A 22,842-nucleotide genomic window follows, 5' to 3' on the forward strand; every position below is an offset into this window, starting at 1 on the left:
GATTAGAAGCTTTCCCACAGACTGAAAGCTTGCTTGTTTAACGATACAATGTATGATATCCTGTGCTTAAAAATCAGATTCTATTCAAACAGATCATGAAGTGGTATCCTTTGTTTCTTTTTGTTCATCTCCGGCCCATTAACATTGTTCTAGTATCCGTTTCATTTCGTCCCACCTCCGAGCTGACATTTCCACCAACTGTCGAAGATCCTCAGTGTCAACAGTCCAACCCCCATTCTTCTCCATTTTCACGATAGTCGTCTTCCCATCCTTCTCCTTATCAATAACGACGCAGGCCCGCTCCTGAATTAAGCCCTCCTCGTAGCCATCTGGGTCTGCAAGGATCCACCTCTCGGGGGAGCCCTTCTTGTCTTTTTGGGCTTGTGCGTTTTCCTCCACAGCATCAGGGATAACGTTTGCACGCCATCCTGCCGCAGCATCCGCCTCAAAGACACCATATGAGCTTGCGACAGGCAAGCCACGAAGAGATAGTTTGCGAGCATCTGCAACACTGTCCGAGCAAACGATTGTCTCGTTGTCGACGTCCCACCAGGCTTTAGGGAGCTTCGTATCGCGGAGGGCGGCAAGCACAGCAGCCCATGCAGCGTCGAAGGGGTTTCCAGCGAGTGAGATTATCATGATATCAATGTAAAGAACCCAGAAAGCCTTAATTTCACGGGGCTTTTCCTCGGCAGTCGCGCTCTGCTCGGCGTCCACATCCATTTGCTCTTCGTCGTTGTGTCGCTCCAGTTCCTCTGGTCCAAGATTGGGCGGTTGATACCAGACACGGAGGTCATCCGCGCGCACTAAGCGTGTGCTGTGTAGAAGGGAGAGAATCTGGTGGGAAAGTGACTGGGCGAGCGCAGAAGGCGCCGCACCAGGAATGAAGCCTGGCGCACAGCCGGTGCTCAAGGAGAGATTTGGAACAAGCAGGTTGAGATCTTCGATATGGGCGCGGTCCTCCTCTGGATCTTCATCTTCATCCTCCTCGGTTGGCTTCTCGCCCAGGTCTGCTAGACGCCGACGCTTATTAGAACCTGACGCTTGCGAGACGCTCCACGAGGCGATATCTTCGGTGTGTAAGAGCTCCGCACGGACGCCGCATACAGCGGCGGTATCGCCGATGCGCACTACAGCGCTGCCATTTGTATGGGTCAGCGAGCCTGCATTGGCAGATGTGACACGGAATTGCGAAGGTGCGCGGCCATTGGCGCGAATGGAAGGCTGATTGCTCGCCGATGGAGGAGAGAGGTGGCCAAGTAGGTAGGCGTGAGGCTGGAGGCGGGCAAATTGCGATGGAGGAAGCGAGAGAGACGGCGGAACCGAGGGAGCAGCCGTTGCGGCTGGGGGGGCCATGGTGAAGAGCTTTGATGGCACTCAATTGTCTTGCGTATTGTAGATCGGCAGGCTTGAGGAAAAAGCGAGCACTGGGCGGCAGAATCATTTGCTATCAAAGGCGGTGGGTGTGGAGATTAGAGCCTGAGGCCCACTACGAGATGCAGTCATCATGTTCGAGACGGTGAGCGGAGAGAATCTGTAGATTTCAAGATTTGAAAATGATTTTACCGACTAAGATTGTAAATTCCCCTTTTGTGCCACCCGCCTTCTTTGACCTGATTGGTCAAATACAATGTCTGTTATCATGGGCAATACGCATACATTCGGGCTGCATTGCCGCATCGCAGCATTCGAAGCCTAGCTTGCATACATAAATATAGGAGCCCGATCCTTGGATGATTGTCTCACGAAGATTAACTTACAAATTACCTGATAGTGGTGTGCCATCCCCAATTTGTTTGAAAACAGAAGGTTCTCCAGTCGCCATCAGTCTCCCCCAGTCTTCTCGGACATTCATCATGGAAGTACAACAGCAGCACCCAACACCATTGCAGCTACAGATATCCCAAACAACGCACCCAAGTTATTCCATGTCCTCGGGCTCGGAGCACCTTTTGCAGCCGCATTGGAGGTAGACGTAGTCTGTGAGGATTTGACGGTCCCTGATCCTGTTTCGCTGAGATCGGACTGATGATGGATAAGAGCTAACATGGGCATCACAGAGGCTCCAACGAGTTCAGATATAGCCATGGTACCAACAGTGGTCGTACTAGGTGTGACTGGATAAGTCCCTGTGAGAGTAGCCACGAGCTCCTCCGTGGTAGTCTGGTGTTCGACGAGGGTCTTCGTTGCTTTACCAACATATTCATTTGGCATGAGATTCACGCAAGCTTCCTTAAACTTGTACTCCGGGACAGTTGAATTGCAGCCTAAAGCGACATCTCCAGTCATGGAACTGGGAAACTGATATTAAGCGAGGAGGGACATTTGGTTGCGCTTTATCACACAGACATACCTCGGGCAACACTTCGCGAGAGTCTCGTTCGGGTCGAGAAGATCCATCAACAGGGTAGTTGTATTTTCGAATTCGACAAACGTCGTCGGTAGTGGTTTCCCAGAACTTGTGATATGCTGAAGCTCAACAGCCCGACGAGCTGAGGGAGTTGTTGGCATCACGAGCAGCGATACCCTCAGTAGCCCATCCAGATGGGCAATACAGGCCTGGTGAAAAATACTCTGGATGATACATTGCAGAAGGGTTTCTGTCGAGAGTCTGTTGTACCGAGGCCGTGCCAGTAAGTACACAGCCAAAGAATCCATCTGTGGAGCATTGCGCCTGGAATAGAAAGCAAGGAACCTCGAATTTGGCCCCAATCATATAATTACCCGTCGCAGTCGCACAGCTTGCGGGTGCTGTAAAAGTGGTGGTGAGAGGGCCCCAATTACTGAAGGTATAGCCATCAGTGATGGTGATGCTGGGCATGGTGTCGACTTCCGTATGTATAGGAGATTCTGGCGAGGTAATCTTTTCGAGAGTATTAGGGAGATGAAGAGGGGAGAAACTGGGAACCAGAATGTCAAGTAAATGGCTATGGCCAAGCGATGGTACTATCTTGGGCCAGAACCTCGTCCTAGTGGCCTTCGATGTCTGAAATGGGGCTCTTGGTGCTTGGCTAGTGCTTGTTCATACTTCGACCAAGCAAAATCAGGAAAATGAAGGGGCATTAGCCATATCTGGGATAGCGTGCCCTGTGGTCAAGTCTGCATCAAAATTGTGGAAGATATTCCAGACTAGGAGGTGGTTCATGTGAAAGAAGGTGAATGATTGCGAAGAACTCAAGCAAATCAAGTAACAAAAGGCGTTTAGAGAATTTGAAGCAATTAGAAGACTCGGAAGATTTGTAGTGGTCCCTAAAATTCTTGATCGCCATGCGTTGACATGGGGAAACAATCGGAAACTAGTGCCGATTAAGCCCACAGAAATATTTGAAAAGCACTGTCCGAGCTCGAAGAAAAAAGTAAGCATGTGCTCGCATGCTAATATTATTAAAAAGTGGGCTTCAAGTTTTGTTCAGGTCAAGAATCATTGGCTGTCTCCGTTGACGGGAAAAAGATGAAGTAATTGCATACGGAAGAGGGTTGTACATAGTAGTCATTAGAATGGATCTGTTACCCCAGGCCAGCTTCCAGCTCCCTTAGTGAACACTAATCTAGTCAATTTTGGATTCTTTTTACTTTCTGTTTTCTTTTAAAGTTCGATATTCTGATTTCCTCGGCATTAAGCCCGAGAAAGGTGGGGCTTAGAATTGCTCGCCCGAGGGTGCTATCCTCTTGCATGAGCATCAGCACGGGTGACTGGCTTAGGATGGATGTCTGGGATCAGGGCCTAGTTGATCATATTTCAGCCTTTTTCTCCTTCTGAGATAAGGTAATATTGTCTTTTTGCTTTTAACACGTACTTGAAGATATAGTATCTTATTGTCGCGGTAGCACACAGGCCCAGCCACCTAGAAAGAGTAGACTTGACCTGAGGCTCCAGCACCTATTATTTCAAGGTCCGCTTGATATTGAATAGTCAAAGATACGTCTGCGAGGCCAGATGGCTTGAATAGGGATAGTGGGATGTCACTCGTCACAGTCTTTTGGACATCGGCAAGTCGAGGTTGATTAAGGTTAAAAATCCGACGAAGAAATTGGATTCATTGAAGAACAGCCCGGTCAGCGAAAGAAAACAGTAACGACAAGTTAGAAGAAATAAAACCAAGCATTTCGTCCGACGAATCAGCCGACACTGTCGAGTTGTTGGACTTGTATGAAGAAAGGGGTCTCGAATGTCTTTGTCAAACCAGTCAAGTGTCTGGACGCATGCGACATCATACGTAACCTTTGTACTCCTCAAAGCTGCAGCATTTCTGCTCTGAGATTCAATGTATATTCTAGCCTTTTGATCAGTCAGACCTTCCAGAGTAGGAGAATATGCCTTGTTCCTTGGCCGCGCGATATTTTACAATTTCGTTGATAACACCAAGGAGGAGACCAAGATAGGATATTTATGTCAACAGTCGCAGTTTGATGGTATGAAACCAGAGCTGAGACCAAGAACAAAGACCATGCAAATACTTTCTAATTTTCTTTTTGTTTGATATGTATTTCTAAATTATTCCTCAATTTTCCTCTTGTGTATGACCCAATAACAACTAAGGTAACTATACCCTATCCGCACTTCCTCATAGTGACCAGCAGGCACCGCGTAACAGTTTGAAGTTACGAGTGGGGCGTATGCTGAGGTTGTTAAAGTGGGTCTACCAGACTTAGGCACTAAGCCTAATTAAGAAGGATTAGACTCAAGTCGAGAGACCTACCTATCCAAGTCGAGGATCAAACTATTTCCTGATTTCCTGATTTTCTGTGTTAGGGTTGATTTTAATTAAATAAAATAAATGCCACAATTAGTTCCATTCTTTTGTGTAAATCAAGTAGTATTTGCTTAGAAAGAAAACGAAAAGGCCATTGCTAGCCGCTGAGTTGAGGCTTATAATCAGATACACACCGTGAAGAACAAGCACCAGGGAACACCCAACAGGAGGTAACCCTAGGCAGAATTAGCCGCACAGCCTTGGTATTACTTGCTACAGAGGTTGCAGTAAGCGCTGTAATTACTGATCGAGTATGGTCATTGGCAGGCGCCTATGCCAAGCCTAAGACGAATACTTTGGTAAGCCGGAGATAAGCCGAGCCGGAGCTTAGCTTTGGTGGAATTCCCCCTGCCTTGGCCAATGGCCGAAGGTTCCCTGTCTGTCCCGCAGCTGTTCGACACCTACTTAGCGATAGCCTCATAGGGGACACATGTGGTTGTCCAACGGAAGCGCTCAGATCACCCACATGGTGAATAATGTTGAAACAGAGTTCTGCCAAGGCTTGCTCCATCGTGCGGGCTTGCCCTTTATGGTGTCGCAAAAGCTCATCGGGCAGGTGCGGTTGGGAGAATCACCGACAGAGATTCTTCCATCCACGCTGCTCATGCAGGCCATGTGCGTTTTACATGCGTGGGAATTGACTGTTTCTTGCAGATGCTAGTCTACTCCCCGCAATATGGTCTCGCATTATTAGCTACTCAAGTACTTCGCTGTCTGCCCTGATCTGCCCATAGGAGAGGACGGGACTGAGAGAACCGAGACGGCGTCCCTTAGAAATCTCAGAACAGAACCAAAAGACATTGCCTTTGCCTGTGTTCTCTCTGTCACAATGGTCTTTGCCAGTCACCTTAAACTCGCAGCCGCGGTGGCAGCGATGCCCCAGCTGGCTCTTGCAGCGGCCAGCAACGCCATCAACTCGCAGATCCGTCTCGCGTATCACGGCGACAACGGCATGATGATATCGTGGAATACGTTCCAACAGCTCAGCAGGCCTACAGTCCACTTTGGCCTCTTGGACAGCAACCTCAACGAGACGGCCTCATCCAACATCTCAGTCACTTACCCGACCTCGTTGACTTATAACAACCATGTCCTCATCACGGGCCTATCTCCTGACACAACTTACTTCTACCTGCCCGCCCCCTGGTCAACTCCAACTCGTCAGTGCCCTACAATTTCACCACCAGCAGGGTCGCCGGTGACAAGACGCCCTTCTCCGTCGCTGTCGTTGTCGACCTCGGTACCATGGGCACCAGGGGCCTGACTACTAGCGCTGGCACGGATGTCAAGCCCCAGAACGTCCTGGCCCCGGGAGAGACCAACACTATCGAGTCACTGGCCAATCACCAGAATGATTTCGACTTTATTTGGCACCCTGGTGATATTGCCTATGCGGACTACTGGCTTAAGGAGGAAATCCAGGGCTTCCTGCCAAATACCACCATCGAAGAGGGCTACACTGTCTACGAGGCCATTCTCAATGACTACTACGACCAGATGATGGACGTTACCGCCATCAAGCCCTACATGGTCGGCCCTGGCAACCACGAAGCTACGTGCGATAACGGCGGCACCACTGACAAAGTCCACAACATCTCTTATACAGCTGACATCTGCGTCATGGGTCAGACCAACTTTACCGGCTACAAAAACCACTTTCGCATGCCTAGTGACGTCTCGGGTGGCACTGGAAACTTCTGGTACTCGTTCGACAGCGGCATGGTGCATTTTGTCCAGCTCGACACTGAGACCGACCTCGGTCATGGCTTGATTGGTGCCGACGAAGTTGGCGGTGCAGAAGGCATGAACGCTGACCCTGTCAATGCCACTATGAATGCTCAGACGATGTGGCTCGAGGCCGACCTTGCCGCCATCGACCGTGCCAAGACTCCCTGGGTCATTGTCGCCGGCCACCGCCCCTGGTATCTTAGCCATGCTAACGTGTCGGGCACCATCTGCTGGTCCTGCAAGGACGTTTTTGAGCCACTATTCCTCAAATACAGCGTTGACCTCGTGCTCTCTGGCCACGCCCACGTCTACGAGCGCCAGGCTCCCATTAACAACAACGTCTACGACACCGCCGAGCTCAACAACCCCACGTCTCCTTGGTATATCACCAATGGTGCTGCCGGTCACTACGACGGCCTCGACGCCCTAGACACCGCCCGCAAGAACTACAGCCGCTTCGGTCTTGACACTTCCAATGCTACTTACGGCTGGTCTAAGCTGACTTTCCACAACTGCACCCACATGACCCATGACTTTATCGCTAGCAACAATGGCAGCGTCATGGACACTGCCACTCTCTTCAAGAAGCGCATTTGCAGCACCGGCATGGTTATAGAGACCACTTCCAATACCACCACCCCTACTGCTACCGCTACCGCCGGTGCCGCCGCCGCTCTAAGTGTCCCCAGCGGCGTTTGGGCTCTGCTTGCTGCAGCCGTGGCTGTCACAGGCGCGTCTCTGTAGATTAGTTGCTTAGGCTTGTCGGATCGTATCGGGATATGGGAGGATCTAGTGTGAGATGGGCAAAGAATTGACTGCCTAAATAAACTGACAGGTTTATAAGGCCTATCCGAAAACACCACTGTACGGCTTAATTTGTATATACTTTAGGCTATATACTAGCCACTACTATCCAATCGGATAATCTGGGTATAAAATCGCGGATATAATAGCTATGCCACATGCATCACCACTGTAGTCAAGACACCATCAGATCTAGCAATCACCAATCAAACAGCTACTGTACTGCATAAGATCACTACGCAGGCTAGATCTATCTAGATCTATAACATGCAAGAAATACGTCTGATAAGTTTGCATAAAAATCAATTATAAATATGCTTAGCTTTCTCTAGCTAGATAAAAGAGGATCATCATTATTTGATCATATAAGATAATAGATTGATTATTACCAAGTGTGACGAGGCAGATTGTCAGCAACCTACAAGGAGTAACGACAGCTAACCAAGCCCTCAGGAACGACAATACTTACAGGGGTCACGTATAACTGATCAGACCGCCAACTGATAAGTTTCTAGGAGTAGATGGAATATATAAAGGGGCATTTTACGCGACGCTGCTCAGTATTCGATCAGGGTGATCAAGGAGAACATGTCCTCATGGTAAAGGATTTCTGGTTCTTAGAAGGCATCTAGGTAGGTGACATAGTATGCCTATTGCCAGAGTAATTAGGGACGCTAAATGATAACCTTCTCGACAATGCCCTCGGCTTCCAGTTCATGATTTTGGTTAAGCACCTAGTTTTGTCACCGCAGGTCAGATATACAACCTGCTCCGCTGCATTTCCATATGCCCATTTTTTAAGTCAAGAATATATCCGCGCCCTCTGTACCTACTGCTAACATATTATTAGAAATGGCATTCCTTCACACCCTCTTAGGCTCTCATTAACTTCTTCTCGGATATGCACGTCAGCAGGAAGTTATTCGGTTCAGATAGCCGAGTGTGGTTCCGAATGAGGTATTTGCTTTGCTAGACGAGAACGAACCTCTTTCCAGAGCTACGTATAAACGAGCTTCAACCGCTATACAACATCAAAAATAGAATAGGCAAAGATGTACAGTACTACAGTACTACGATGGTTATAATAATAGCAGCATCCCAATGATGTGCCACTCGTTTGCCCTGTCCTTAACAAACCATCGAGCTCCAAGTCGACTGCCGATGGCCCGATTGGTGGCATCCCCTCCACGCTAATGCGGGCGGATCACTTTGCATCACCCGAGTCACCTCCATCAAATGGGCCTGATTGGCTATCCCAGCGCTAATCCATCACATCCCACTGGGAGCTTTTACTCCGCACGCACAGAACTGCACGGCGAGACGCCCTGAGAGCCACCATTTACTCCGTCCATGACTCGCTATGCACCGGCTGCCTGCTATTGGCCCAGCGACCAGTCCTGCAGGACTGGTCGATGCAGTGGGCTCGTTCTCGTCACAGCAACGATGAGGCGGCGCTATTTGTGAAGCCCCCCGCTTCATGCCCTCATACATCAAGCTGGGATCGCCCCTCGAAATTACCAGTTCGTGCTGCGACTCCATCTGATACCTCTGTCTGCTCGACCCCCCGCGATGACATGAAGTTGGCGCAGCGATAGATCTTGGAAGGGAGTGCTTTCTCCTGCTCGCGATACATTGAGAGTCCACACAGTCAGAGTAAGCCGACCGCTACATTACCTTCTGAAGAATAGAGGAATAACCCGGGCTTATGATTGTGGTTAGTCGTACAGGGTGCGATCAAGCTCCGATCCTCTAACCCCATATACGCTCTGTACCAGACTCAATATGGACTTCCTCAAGTCCCTCGCCAAGCGCGTCAATGTTGTCGTGTCGGCATCCACGACCGATAAGGAGCTGGCGGAGATGAACCGAGATCCGTGGTCGAAATCCGCGAAATATGGCTACGGTTTCGTCTACTTTGCGGTCGTGTTGCTGGTCACCACCTCGCTGATTCGATTTTATCACATCTGGGGCGACAAGATCCGGATCGCCAAGTACAAAGAACAGCAAACAATTGTCTTCGGTGGCTCCTCGAACAATGTGTCGACGCCCGATGAGTATGAGCTCCCCAGTGCTGGCACGGACGCTTCGAGTGCGCATTTCTTCCCGGCACCAACTCAAAAACCTCAGATCAAGCGCGGCGAGTCCTTGGTCCAAAGGGTCATTCCATTGCAGAGAGCGATTGCACTGATGCGCTGGATCTTTTATCGACCTATACCGGTTGTCAGGATCGGAAGTCTGGAATTTGTCTTTCCATCCTTAGCAGTCACAGTCATCGTTCTGGCCGCCCTGGTCTTCGTGGCTCTGTACTGCTTCCTGCCGCAGCCCTTGTACTACTGGTCGATTGCCCTCGGATCACCACCTTTGGCCATTCGAGCGGGCATGCTCGCAGTTGCCATGGTCCCGTGGATCGTGGCTCTCAGTACCAAGGCCAACTTCATTTCCATGCTCACAGGATTGGGCCCGGAGCGATTGAATGGGCTGCATCGGTGGTCCGCCTACATTTGCCTGTTCTTGAGTCTTGTGCATATGATCCCTTTCTACATTACTCCGATCTGGGAGGACGGAGCTATGATCAACTACCGCACGTTCATCACGCTGCCCATGTACGTATATGGTACGGGGTTAGCAGCCATCGTCCCTTTATTAGTCCTGTGCGTTCACTCGCTCCCATTTTTCCGGCATAAATTGTACGAGCTTTTCGTGGCTATTCACATCCCCGTTTCTTGGATCTTTGTGGCGATGCTCTTTTGGCATACCAAGAACTTCTTGTCATCCTGGGGTTATCTTTGGACAACCGTCGTGATCTGGATTATCACGTACATCATCCGGTTGTTCTATCTGAACTGGACGAATCCTTTCCGCCTGGCATCCTTCATGATTGGAGAAGAGTCTGCAGTGACATTACTTCCTCAGGGAGCTATTAAGGTGACGGTTCCTACTCAAATGCGCTGGCGCCCCGGCCAGTATGTCTACTTACGCATGCCGAGTATCGCCTTCTTCGAGAGCCATCCATTCACCATTGCATCCCTGTGCAGTGACGACTTCCCATCTGAGTATGGCGAGGAATACCGGGACTGTACCCTTGTCTTCCGACCTTCTCGTGGATTTACACGGAAAGTGTTTCGCAAAGCGCTTGAGAATGGCCCTTTCCGAACGTACACGGCCTTCTTAGAGGGGCCGTATGGTGGCATGCAGCGTGAGATGGCTGCTTTTGACGACGTGGTTTTCTTTGCTGGTGGCAGTGGTATCACTGCGATTGCCAGTCAGCTACTGGACCTGATCAAGAAGATTCGGGATGGCAAAGCCATCACCAAATCGGTCAAGGTCATTTGGGCACTGAAGAACACAGAGACCATGGAGTGGTTCCAAGAAGAGCTTCGAATATGCAAAGACCACGCGCCCGCTGGTATTCTGCATTGTCACTTCTTCCTGACGGCCGTCAAAGATGACCCAGGAGACCGTGACATCGTACAAGAGAAGATCTACGGCATGCTACAAGGCATTGACAAGCGAAACTCTGCATATATCCGCGAAGAAGCCGGAGGCGACGCCGAGAGGGAAAAGGAACTACGACGCGAGAACGAAGACGGACTCGCCGCTTTGCCTGGAGCATATACCGCTTCCCACGTCGCTAATAACCGCCACTATTATCAGCCTGGAATGGATCCACATGCTGCTGCAGGTGCACATGGGTTGAACAACAACGTTCCGTTCGACTTTGGATTTGGCAGCCCTCAAGTCATGCAACAAAGACAACCGGCGCCAACACCGCGATTTGCTTATTTCCAACCCGGATTAAGACGGGACAACTGGCGGACAGATTATTTCCGTCCCGACATCTCGCAGATGCTTACTGATTTCTCGAAGACTTTTGGACGGCGAGCTTGTGTCTTTGTTTGTGGGCCACCCGGTATGCGTGTGGAAGTAGCCAATACTGTGGCTAAACTCCAGCAGCAAGTTATGACGGGTTCCTCTCGAGATGAGATCTTCTTGCATGCGGAGAATTATAACATCTAATCTAGCGATTTTTCTCATCTTCTTCACCTTTGTTCACTGGATACCCTTGGCGCGGATCAAACCATTTTGTTTGATGAATGGACGCTGGATCATTTACTGTAATTATTATATCTCAATAAAGCACATATACCCATTAGTGTTAGAATGACTTGCTCTAAATCGTAAACTCGAAGCTTCTATATCACAAAAGTCTGAGCGCTTGTATTGCATGACTTGACGAAGACTCTTCGTAATGTATAGGGTATCCAAAGTAATTCAAACAGCATAACACGCAAGTCACTGCAACATACGCAAAAACTACCTTCGCTGAGGCATGTTTCCATTCTCCTCCTCTGCTTTGCGCTTCCTCGAGGGTGTCATTTCGTCCTTATCCAGGACTTGGGACTCACCCAATAGCTGAACACCATGATCATCGTCTTCGTCGTCCTCAGCCTCGACCTTCTCCCACCCTTCATCATCGGGGTCACTTCTGACTGTACTCTGGGAGGCATTCTTCTTCACAGTGACTGGGCTTTGATCATCTGCCACGTCATTCCATCGTAGGTCTAATCGCACGACCTTTGCACCCGAAGGCTGTAATCTTCGATAGTATCCCTCCACAATACCGTCCTGCACCTTGAACCCACGAGCAACATACCATCTCAAGCCATCTTCGTTGGCTTCGTGGACATGCGCGGTCACGGAGCGTATATTGTAGTGCTTCACAATCTCGGATACTTGGGATTTCCCCTTGGAATCAGGCGGCGATGCAAATATCAACGAGTTCAATAGTGAAGCAGCCACGCCATGGCCCCGGTAAGGAGACAGCAGATGCAGCGTTTGAATATAGAGGTTGGTCGCGACACGGCCTTGAACCTCTCGGTCTGGATCTTGTTTCTCCAGGCGACACCGAATACCCCCAATCACTTTATCTGATCCAGACGTGGCGCTGGGGTTGGGCGCAGCAGCAACCGGGTGGTCATGGTAAATCGCGACGCGTGACAGGGACGCGACAACGGGATCTGTGATGGTGTTCGTGTAGAACGAGTTTGGGTAGCGAATAGGCAGCAGCAAGCCCGTAATTCTCGTTAAAGAAGGGATATGAGCGGTGCGAATCGTGTCTATTGTAATATGCGGATGAGGAGTCGCATAGTGCGCGGAGAGATCTCCCGGGTAAGGCGTAAACGGCTCCTGGGAGGCATTCGTGGCCCGTCGAGGGCTCGCGACAGCAGAGCGCGGTGGCTGGGGCGGCAGCGGGTGAATAGGCGGCTGAGCCTGTCGGACTGGAGGAGGAGAGACAGGCTGATTTGAGGACCGCGCTGGGCTTTTGGCAAAGAATTGGTAGGCCATTTGGAGGGGGGCTCTCGAGGGACAGGAACAGAAGATGAGAGAGGGCGAATGCGGAGATGCGATAAGATAAGCCCCGGGTGAGAACAACCTGCCAGCCTCATCGTTGGCTGTCCGCCTCATCTCCTTCCCTCCGACAGCTGGATCAGCCAGTAGGCTCTTCAATCGGTGAGTTGCTTGCTTTTGTCTGTCTTGAATTGTTCCGGCCCAGGGAAGGTTACTTTCTCTGCCTTGATCCATCCTGGCCCGGCCCCTGATCGGCCCAGTCGCGGCACACCGCGAGGCCCTTTCAACCTCAGCTAACCGGGCCTTCGAGGCACTAGGGTATTACATCCAACGCCGTTCTTTTCGCCTGCTCGTTTCCTTCCCCGGTCTTCTCTACTTATGCTTGATACCCCGCGATATCTCGGACCGACTCCGACCTCACTACTTCGATTAGCATCTCCTGCATAGATTTCCGGCGCATGGAGAACTAGACCCGTGACCCGCGGCGTGAAAAGGGTTCCGAACTGTGTCGCCGGCAGGTACAGCTCTCAGTCTTCGGTGATTCAGGAACGGATACAAATCGAGGTTTGAAACCTCCGGACAACTCCCACAATGGCCGACTCCAACACTGCGAGCCGCAGGCCGACCTATCCTGCCGGAACAATCGCTAAAGTGGTATGTGACCGGCTGCCATACTCTGCAGGGTCTCAAAGCAGGAACTCTAACCCAATAATGCAATCTAGTCAACCGACATCTTGAATGAGACCTTCCACAATATCATCCATGACCTCGTCGCCAAGGTCCACCGCGAGGAAAAGGTGGCGCGCATGCGCTCCGCGGTGGTCGTCGCTCGCCAGAAAGCGGAGGCAGAGGCAACCGTCCTGGATGAGACTCCCAGCAAGTCGGTACCAGCCGATGTAAAAACAAAAGAAGTTGTGATCGATGCGGCCAAGCTGGCAAACACACACCTCGAGACCGATGCTGCGACATTCGACCGCGGCAAAGTCTACTTGAAGGGGAACCCCATGCATACCATCAAGGAAATTATCTGCCCGGACTGCCGTCTCCCGCGCCTCTCATATCCTCCAGTCGGTGCAGGCTACCGACCTCCTCCGGATCCGAACGCCGAATACTGCCAGAACGGACCATTGATCACCCTGCCCGGCCACGATGTTCACGGGAAAATGTTTGCCGTGATGCCGAACCCGAAGAAGAAAAAGTCTGACAAGGACAGCACTATCCCGGAAGTCCCGACCAGCAAGTGTCCCATCTGTCCGCGCTATTTCGTCATGAACCGAGTAGCCCAGCACCTGGACCGCTGCATGAACATCTCTGGCCGTGGCAGCAGTACTCGTAACAAGACACCCACCGACAGCGGCGCCAGTGGTGCCAGCAGCCCGACCTCATCGGCTCCCAAACGTCCACATGAAGACGATGAGGGCAGTCCTAGCCCGACCAAAAAGAAGAAGCTGAACGTGTCCAAGAAGGCTTCAAGCACGAAGCCCGGGCCAAGCAAGCTCAAGAACTCATTTACGGTGGAAGATAATGACGACGATGTCAAGAGCGAAAATGCAGACTAAAGAGGGGGCCTATGGAAGGCACTTCTCTCCCAGAGACTCTTCGCCCTTCCCTCCTCAGGGCTCTACGTTTTCCATCCGACTTGCTTTTTTTACCTTTCAGGGTGTCACCGGCGTTTGACTGATTTCATGGTTTCAATGTGCTTATGGCGTCTCTGGGTCTGGTCTGACCTACACAAGAATTTGCATAGATGACGATGATGATGAGGGTGGGATAGGCTTGTACATTACTTCATACCATACACTAGGCCATGGCACGGCATTTCTTTCTGTTTTAATGTGATCATTCACCGAGAGTTTTTGGCGCTGACGATAGTGCAAAAGTACGCAGTGTCGTGTATTTCAGACCGTCCACTAGTATGCCTTTAGCGAAGTTGGCCATTCCGCATTCATGGATATCGAGTCTTCCTCAGAATAACAATACGCCTTCCAGAATGTCTAAAAAAGAGAAATCCTGCACCTGGAACCCTACAGTAGGGTTGAACTCTACTGAAAATATTTTCACTCTCTATAACGATGGGGCTTAATGTGTTAATGCTTTCGTATCTATTCGACCTGCTACGTCGGCAGTCTATTTCAATATACTGAAGAACGAACTCATCTGTACGTAGCACTCATACTATCAGCCTCATAGTGCTGGATTAAAGTAACGAAATATGCCCATTACCCTTCCCTGAACTGAAAAAAATATTGAATTATCTATCTTGTGCGTGTGGGTGTTGTGCGGAACGAGGAACGAGGAACGAGGCTCGACAACGAGTTGGTCTCGGGCCCGGGCCATTGCAGTGACGAGTATGGGTGTTATCGAATAGTACAGGGAGTCAAGGTGAGGGATAGGGACTTTGAGTGTCGCCATGCGCCTGCCAGCATTCGAATTTCAAAAGCATACGAGGAGAGGTTGAAGATGGCCCTAGCTCTTGGGAATCGGGATTGATGGTAGGAATGGGCCTATCTATCTAGAGAGTCGTGAAAGTGACAGAAACATGATATGTCTGATCTTGATAGCATCTCTCTTTCTATATCTTCTATCTCGTGGACCTTGCTTTTCCTGGCGCTGGTTTGCTTTAAGCCCTCTACTTGTATGATTCTGTCGGGGTATAGATCGGGTATAGTTCAGATGTGGGGAGCTCCACAAGACAAATCGCCACTTCCGCTGCTTGACCTCGACCAACGTTGTTTTTCCATGCTTCTCACCAATTTCACAACGCCATAACCATGCCGGACCTCTCAGCCTGGGCCCTTCCTCGGCTCAGCCAGCTGATCCCGCTGGATGAAGAGTCGCTGAAGCAAATTGTCGACTATTCAGCCTCCCTCTCTAAAGACGCCTGCGCCGAACACCTGAAAAACCTCCTCGGCGACTCCCCCGCGGCCCTCGAATTCATCACCTCCTTCAACGCGCGTCGCAATGACGGACCCGCTGCAGCATCCTCTGCTCAGAGCTATCATTCAGCAGCTACGAATACGCAAGACCGACCGAAAGGGAAAAGCAAAAAGGAGAAGAAGCCGTTGCACAGTGCTGGTCCCCCACGCCGCCCTGAGAACTATGGCGATGTGGGCGGAGGCTACATGAAGTCCCAGCAGGGAGAGGATTATATGTCTGCCAGCAAACCTACGGCACATTCATCTGTGCTTTCTGCGCCTGGATCCTCTGCCTCTTCTCGTGCCCATTCACCAAAACCCGCGGCCCCCTCGAAACCGCCTCCCTCTGCCTCGGGCCCCGTCCTGTCGGATATGCTACCAAATGTGCGATCGAAAACAAGCAAGCCGAGTCGACATGGAGGAGTTGGCGGTAATTCAGGAAGCCCCTCGAAATCAGGCGGATCCCTTACCACCAACAATATCTCCGATCTAACGGCCGCAATTGCCATGCTAGAAGTTTCCACTAACCCAACCCTGGGCTCAGAGAAGCGCAAATGCAACTGCTATGCTACGATTCACCCATTATTCGATCCTGCCCCGAATTGTGTTAATTGCGGCAAAATTATCTGTTCGCTGGAAGGTCTCCAACCCTGCTCATTCTGTGGGACATCCCTTCTCTCTGCGGAGGAGATCCAGAGTATGATCAAGGAATTGCGTGCGGAGCGCGGGCAAGAAAAAATGCGCGCTCATAATGAAAGTGTCCACCACGAGGGCGGTCCAAGACCGACGGGCTCTGGACCCGCCACACCAAGCAAGTTGGATGCGGCGAGGGCTCACCGGGACAAGCTTCTCCAGTTCCAAGCCCAGAATGCCCGTCGAACCAAGGTTGTGGACGAGGCTGCCGACTTTGAGACACCAAATGTGGCCTCAACCCTATGGATGAGTCCCGCGCAGCGAGCGCTCGCCTTGAAAAAGCAGCAGCGCATCCAAAGAGAAATAGAGGAGAAGGCTCGCCCGGAATGGGAGAAGAAAAAGACCGTCATGAGCCTTGATATCAAGGGCGGCAAAGTTCGACGGGTATACCAAACCGCGGCTGTCGAATCTACTCCGGCAGCTAGTGAGCCAGAGCCCGACGATGCTGCCGAGCCCGAGGAAGCATCGTCGAAAGGACACGCGTTTAGTCACAATCCCCTGCTTGCAGCGGGAGGGCTGATGCGTCCAGTCTGGCGCGCTCCCGAAGGCAAAAGTACCGAACCTGCGGATCGGGCAGAACGGAAGCAAACGTGGCGTCGTGTGCAGGATGACAATGACGATAACGAGCAATGGATTCTGGATGGTGGGTTGCATGGACACGACGAGACGGTTTGATCCGATACGTCGAGATTGACAACCTGCCCAGTTCATTTCCTGCTGATTTGTGGGCGAGCGTTTCACGAGTGGACATTCTGAATAAGCACTACTGGCCCCAATCCTGATTCTGCATTCGTCAATCGTGTTGATGCAGGATGACCCCAATTCGTCCTCCCATTTGGAGTCTCCTGCCTGCCGACTTGTCCTTTGGCCAATCCATTCCCCAATTTCGGCTTGTTCGATCGAGAGAACCCCCGCCCTCTCCTTCTCCATCAGTTACCCATTTGAGGCAGTTGCACCTGCTCCTCCCCTCAGTCGCGATCCACTGTGGAGCGGATAAAAGACGAGATATGAAAGATATCGGGTACCGGCGGCTATGTCCCCAAGAAGAAGAAGAAGCCCTTCTAGATCCACCGAGGGACAGGTGGATTACTTACCAGAGGGGAAGGTTCTTGGCTGTTTGCCTGCAATGCAAAAGCATACCACCTATAAACCAGAGCAGGGCAACTAGAACCTAAAATCCATAGGCTATAGAGAACACATATGACCGCAACATGAGCAACTTTTCCCAAATGCCGAATAGTCATTCTCCATGAGCTCTGTGCCCTCGTGTTGCTTTCATTCTCCCCCACAACTCCCAAATAAGCATAACTCGGCCGCGTCTCCAAGAATTTGCCCCGTGGGGGACCCTCCCACTTCCAGCTTCTACACAAAATCACCAGAATTATCCGTAACTAGCTCACTGTCCCCCCTTATTCGGGGAGACGGTGATTCCCGGTCTAAACGAACTTTCTCCCCAAACGCACTTTTCCCCGCCATTTTCAACTATTTTACCATACTCCACTCTACCACGATAAGAATTTATTAATATAAAGCTATATATAGGATATTTAGTATCGAGATATTAGATCGTAGTAGTTTAAATACTTATACTAAGCTTAGTACGTAAGAAATTGTAGTGATTAAATATAATATATTTAGAATAATAGAGTAGTAGATAATTCTATATTCTAGAAGAAAATAATATTAGGATCTTATAAAATATATAAATACTTACGTAGTATGATATTCTACTGTATATAAAATTTTTTAGTACGGCCGTATACTATCTATTTTTAACCCTTGATTTCTTACGTAGTATTCCTTCTCTAAATATTTTAACTACTAAAGATTCGTATAGATAGACTCAATATCCTATATATAACTTTATATTAATAAATCATCATCGTGGTAGAGTATAGGAGGGTAAAATAGGTGAAATGGAAGGAGTTTGGACTGGGGATTACCGTCTCCCCGAATAGGGGACACAGTGAGCTAGTTCCGGATAGACATCTTCTCTCTCATCATCATCTCAACAAGGAAACACAAGAACTGCAAATACCCGGCCGTAGCCGCCACTCCCTACAGTCGCATCCGATTGAACGAGAGCGAGTCTTACTGATACAAGTAACCCGCGCTTATGGTGGATCTCTCGTCATCAATCAGCGGGTTCCAGCTCACACGTACCCAAAAAAGTTCACACGGACCCAAAAAATTTCTGACTAATTTTGGGTACCCATGAGGTACCCGACCTCACACGTACCCAAACTATTTTGGGTCCTGATGAGCTCTTATACTTACTTTTATGCATATGATTAATAATTATGTAGGGGTTCAACTTTAGTTGAACCCCTACCTCACTAAAATATACTATCACTCTATACATCTCTTTACAACTCTATATAGAAGATTATACTATACTCTTAAAGACTCTATCTATTTTTTATTCATAATAATATAAAAGAGGTAGTCTTTCTTCTAGTAAATTACACGTGTTGAAAGAAAAATATAGTTTGTTTGGGGTCATGAATCAAAAGTGTCAACAAAGAAATGAGAGATATATCTTCAACACAAACACAACACCATTTTCTTCTTCTTCTTCCCTCACCACCCACTTTGTTTACCAAAGGTCAGAACACCTGTTTACTCTACTCCCTGACGCGTTTCTCCATATGTTTTGCATATGCTGAACACTTCCAGCTCATCAACATGTCGAATCTTGGACTCTTCCCTGGCCTGGGTCCAACCCGGGCTGAATTTGACAACACCACAGTCTTAAACGCGACCAACCCCGACCCTCTCCTGGGATATGCACATGGTATGTTTCCCAGATGCATATGCTGTTGATATGTTGACCATATGTAGGGCCCATTCCAGACAACAATCGTGGCTGGAAGCCAGCTGCGTATACGGCAGCTCTAGCTGCAGGCGCACGCCACTACGACATCAAGGCAGCTGATATCGCGGCGACCCCGCCTCCAAATCCGGCCGAGGTTCTCAACAAAGAGAACATAGGAGTGTACGTGGTGTCTGAATATACTGAGGGCATGGTTATCGTATGCTGACACTGAGAGGAACAGCTGTGATATTGTCGTCAACCCTCCGTCCCAAATGTGCGGTCTAGTCTTCTCAGAGGGACCTGCTCTGCGTCGACACATCCGCAATGAACATTCCGGAGCTGGCAAGTGTCTATTCGTTGGATATGTTGAACATATGCTAACAATATGACTACGATATAGTCGTCAACCCCAGCCGGCGAGCAAAGACCCAGCTGGAGATTATTGCGGGCCAAAACGCCATCAAGCGTTGGGTCCTGCAGGGTGGCTGGCGGGATGCTAGCTACCTCCATGAGCCTGGACGCGGCCCTGACAATGGATGGATTGGACACTGGGCCTCCGCTCTGGAGCGAATTGCGTAAGTACTCTGGGTACTCTACGTTTTGCACAAGATTGATATACTTGTTACATATGACTCTCATATGTTTAGCGTATGCTAACAATCCGTATAGAGCTACCGATGCACAGTTTGCCGCACAATACGGCACTCGTTTCCACCGCTGGCAGGCCCCAGCAACCCCGAGTTCTGGTCATCGCAGCCGCCGGGTAAGTCCCCTTTTTTAAGAAATGATATGTTAAGCATATGCTAATAGTATGTAGCGTGGACCTGGCGTCCCTGGGAATCCTATTCCCTTCGCGGGTTTTGGCCCCACTGCCGGTAATGGAGACAATAGTGATGGAGGAGGTGGCCCACCTGCTCCCCATATGCAAGACTCGGAGGAGGAGGAGGAGGTAGAGGAGGAGGAGGTAGAGGAGGAGGAGGTAGAGGAGGAGGAGGTAGAGGAGGAGGAGGAGGAGGAGGAGGAGGAGGAGGAGGAGGAGGAGGAGGAGGAGGAGGAGGAGGTAGAGGTAGAGGTAGAGGTAGAGGACTCATCCTCTGATGCTTTTGAGTCCCTTTAGTTAGGCGTAGGTCTCTTTGTATGAATTTTCTGTTATTTGTCTATACGGAACATATGTTAAACTTATGCTCAAAGTAAATTCAAGATATTCTTAACTTATACCAAAGATTCGCCTGACTCTATACTCCGTAATAATTCCTCCTTCTTCCTTCGAAGGGCTAAGATCCTTTGCTTTCTCTCAAGTTCCGCAACTTCTTGCTGTAGCCGTGCCTCTTCATCATCGAATCCCTGAGTATAGCCTAACTGCTGAGAAATACTATCATGCGGCGCTATTCTAGACGATCCGTCAAGAACTGAACTACCCTGAGGGGTAGATAGCGGTGCAGATATAGATTGACCATATACTGAGCTTATGTCAGTTATCTCTGAAGTAGATATCGAAACTATGTCCGAAATATCTGGAAGCCCAGGTGGTTGCATCGTCGGGTTAAGGTCATCGTAAGGATTGATCACGTTCCAGGGCTGGTATGGTTTATTGATACGACGGTTGGCAGATTTTTTGTAGCGCTTGTCTGATATAAGGTTAGTATATGTGTAACATATGTTGAACATATGGAACAAACCCTTCTTGCGGAACTTGTTTGGCAATACGATACACAGGGTTTTGAGATCGCCAAGTTGGGAAGAGACCTAGCTCTTCTGCAAGTTTATTCTTTTGGATCATCTCTTGTACATGTTTTTTGCATCTGTAATAAAGAGATTAGTAATATGCTCTATACATGATAAATCGGGTAATATACCGGAGAATTGCTGTTAACAAAGCTTGCTTTCGGCCTACTGCCTCGTTATCGTGAAAGTGACTACTTTCACTAATTCCAGTATGATGTGATGCATTCGTCCACCATTCAATAGGAATCTTAGATGCCTCTGGGGTTATTCCAGCAAGAATCCAATCAACCTTCTTATTCTGAAACCATTTTTCGGTCTCTGGCCACTTTTCTGCAACTTCATCCATAATTCGAATAACCTCTGCCTTTGAATTTGCATTCCAGATCATATCAATAGACGTAGTAGCTTCGTGACCAGGAAACCTTTTCCGAAAGGCTCGCTTAACGTGCGTTTGGCATAGGATCAATATATTTTGCAGATGTTCTGACCATGTCCAACGAGGATCTAGGCCAGCAAGATAATCTCCAAGCCCTAAATGAAAATAGAAAGTGAGTATAATTCAGGCATATGTTAAGCATATGGGAAGCGTACCAGGTGCTTGCTTCTTACACATGTCAACAGTAACCGTCCGAATTCCCTCACAAGAATCATCCCTTCCAAGCTGATACGCCCATCTAATTGGTTTTCGTCCAACATCCCCAAGAATCTTGAAGATTTTCTCAAAAAGAACCCGATAAGCTACTCGAGTTTCGAGATTCATGAAAGCATAGACATAGGTATTTAACCCTGAGAGTCAGCATATGGTTAGCATATGTTTAGCATATATAGAACACCAGAAAATCTTACTCTTTACCTGTTCATTCCACCCTGAAATTGTGAAAAGCTTGGTTGCTCCCTGAACCATCTTGAAAGCAAGATCCATTTCCAGATGTCGTACACTCTGAAAAAGCTTAGCTTGTTCGTATGTGCAGCATATGATCAGATAATGCTCCCGATTCTCGTCAAAGAAATAGACTTCACGAATCCATTGATCATCCACGTGTTTAGTTAGATCAAACTGGTATTCACGCCATACCCCAGCAAGATTCGTCCCTTCTGGATAATATAGTAGTCTCTGCTTATGAATCAAAGCAGTTACTCTATCCTCAATGTGTAAGCTCTTGTGGATATATCGAAGCGCAGAATCACCATGTTGACGTATAATCTTCGCAAAAGTAGGTGAGACCATCAATTTACGTGCAGTTAATCCTAGGATATCCTGCGTGTTGATTGCGTCAATGATTTCTTGACCAATATCATGTGGTAGCTTTGTAGGCGGTGGCGGCGCATGTGAATGAGATCCTCGACAAACGAGAAGGAAAAAAGGAAAACGATCCCATACGCAGGGGATATAAAGGTCAATCTTCACAGAGCAAACACTATATATCAGCTGACCAACACCATCTGCATGAATTGAGTCTAGGACAGGGTTAGCATATGTTCAGCATATCCAGAGCATATCTATGTAAAACATACCACAGTGGCGACGTCTAGCTGAACGATGCTCCACGAAGTAACAGTTCTTGGTTCCATATCCAGTATCTCGTAAGCCATCCTTATCGCAAAGAAGCTTTAGAAACGCGGTGTCTATCCTTGCAGCACTTCGTGGAACGTGCTGACAGTAGTGCCAACGCTGGGATCCGACCTGCGCGTTCGGACACCCAATAAAGGTGAACTACTTATAGTTAACAAATATTTAGTACATGATAATAATATGCACTTACTCCATCTCGAAGCCACACTGTTGGCTTTTGACCTCTGCATGTCCGCTCACTAGGTGCATAAATACATGGCCCTTCTATATCCCACGTCTTGAGAAATCCGAAGTAAAATCTATCTTAAGCGTAAGCTTAATAGAGGTTAAAGCTAGGGAGGGATATATCTTACTCTCTAGTTCGCTCCTGGATTTCCTGCGCAATAGTGTGATACACAGGCTTTGCAGCAAGAGCCTGAAGTTCGCGGAAAAGTGTTGGTTTAACACGGTTATAGCTTTCAGACGGGGTAATAAGATCAGGATGAG

General features: G+C 49.1%; 7 protein-coding genes across 7 annotated transcripts; 4 read left to right on the forward strand and 3 right to left on the reverse strand.

Annotated features, from left to right (window-relative positions):
- Positions 1–138: 138 nt before the first annotated feature.
- On the reverse strand, positions 139–1,356 carry N7458_008799 (3' exoribonuclease family protein; the record flags this gene model as incomplete). The annotated part of the gene is made up of 1 exon (XM_056912181.1): positions 139–1,356. The coding sequence occupies one exon, from the start codon at positions 1,354–1,356 to the stop codon at positions 139–141; it is 1,218 nt and encodes a 405-aa protein (XP_056761030.1).
- Positions 1,357–1,854: 498 nt separating this feature from the next.
- On the reverse strand, positions 1,855–2,821 carry N7458_008800 (uncharacterized protein; the record flags this gene model as incomplete). Its single annotated transcript, XM_056912182.1, has 3 exons — positions 1,855–2,267; positions 2,354–2,364; positions 2,490–2,821. 3 exons carry the CDS (start codon positions 2,819–2,821, stop codon positions 1,855–1,857), a joined length of 756 nt encoding a protein of 251 aa, XP_056761031.1.
- A 2,762-nt stretch (positions 2,822–5,583) lies between these two features.
- On the forward strand, positions 5,584–7,226 carry N7458_008801 (purple acid phosphatase family protein; the record flags this gene model as incomplete). Its single annotated transcript, XM_056912183.1, has 2 exons — positions 5,584–5,900; positions 5,945–7,226. The coding sequence occupies 2 exons, from the start codon at positions 5,584–5,586 to the stop codon at positions 7,224–7,226; spliced, it is 1,599 nt and encodes a 532-aa protein (XP_056761032.1).
- A 1,842-nt stretch (positions 7,227–9,068) lies between these two features.
- Positions 9,069–11,303, forward strand: N7458_008802 (putative metalloreductase transmembrane component; the record flags this gene model as incomplete). Its single annotated transcript, XM_056912184.1, has 1 exon — positions 9,069–11,303. The coding sequence occupies one exon, from the start codon at positions 9,069–9,071 to the stop codon at positions 11,301–11,303; it is 2,235 nt and encodes a 744-aa protein (XP_056761033.1).
- Positions 11,304–11,600: 297 nt separating this feature from the next.
- Positions 11,601–12,632, reverse strand: N7458_008803 (GNAT family N-acetyltransferase; the record flags this gene model as incomplete). Its single annotated transcript, XM_056912185.1, has 1 exon — positions 11,601–12,632. One exon carries the CDS (start codon positions 12,630–12,632, stop codon positions 11,601–11,603), a length of 1,032 nt encoding a protein of 343 aa, XP_056761034.1.
- A 594-nt stretch (positions 12,633–13,226) lies between these two features.
- On the forward strand, positions 13,227–14,194 carry N7458_008804 (uncharacterized protein; the record flags this gene model as incomplete). Its single annotated transcript, XM_056912186.1, has 2 exons — positions 13,227–13,289; positions 13,358–14,194. 2 exons carry the CDS (start codon positions 13,227–13,229, stop codon positions 14,192–14,194), a joined length of 900 nt encoding a protein of 299 aa, XP_056761035.1.
- A 1,212-nt stretch (positions 14,195–15,406) lies between these two features.
- Positions 15,407–16,918, forward strand: N7458_008805 (C2HC5-type zinc finger protein; the record flags this gene model as incomplete). Its single annotated transcript, XM_056912187.1, has 1 exon — positions 15,407–16,918. The coding sequence occupies one exon, from the start codon at positions 15,407–15,409 to the stop codon at positions 16,916–16,918; it is 1,512 nt and encodes a 503-aa protein (XP_056761036.1).
- Positions 16,919–22,842: the final 5,924 nt, after the last annotated feature.

The sequence above is a fragment of the Penicillium daleae genome, assembly GCF_028827525.1.
Source record: "Penicillium daleae strain IBT 16125 chromosome Unknown utg000008l_segment0_segment0, whole genome shotgun sequence".
NCBI classification, from domain to species: domain Eukaryota; kingdom Fungi; phylum Ascomycota; class Eurotiomycetes; order Eurotiales; family Aspergillaceae; genus Penicillium; species Penicillium daleae.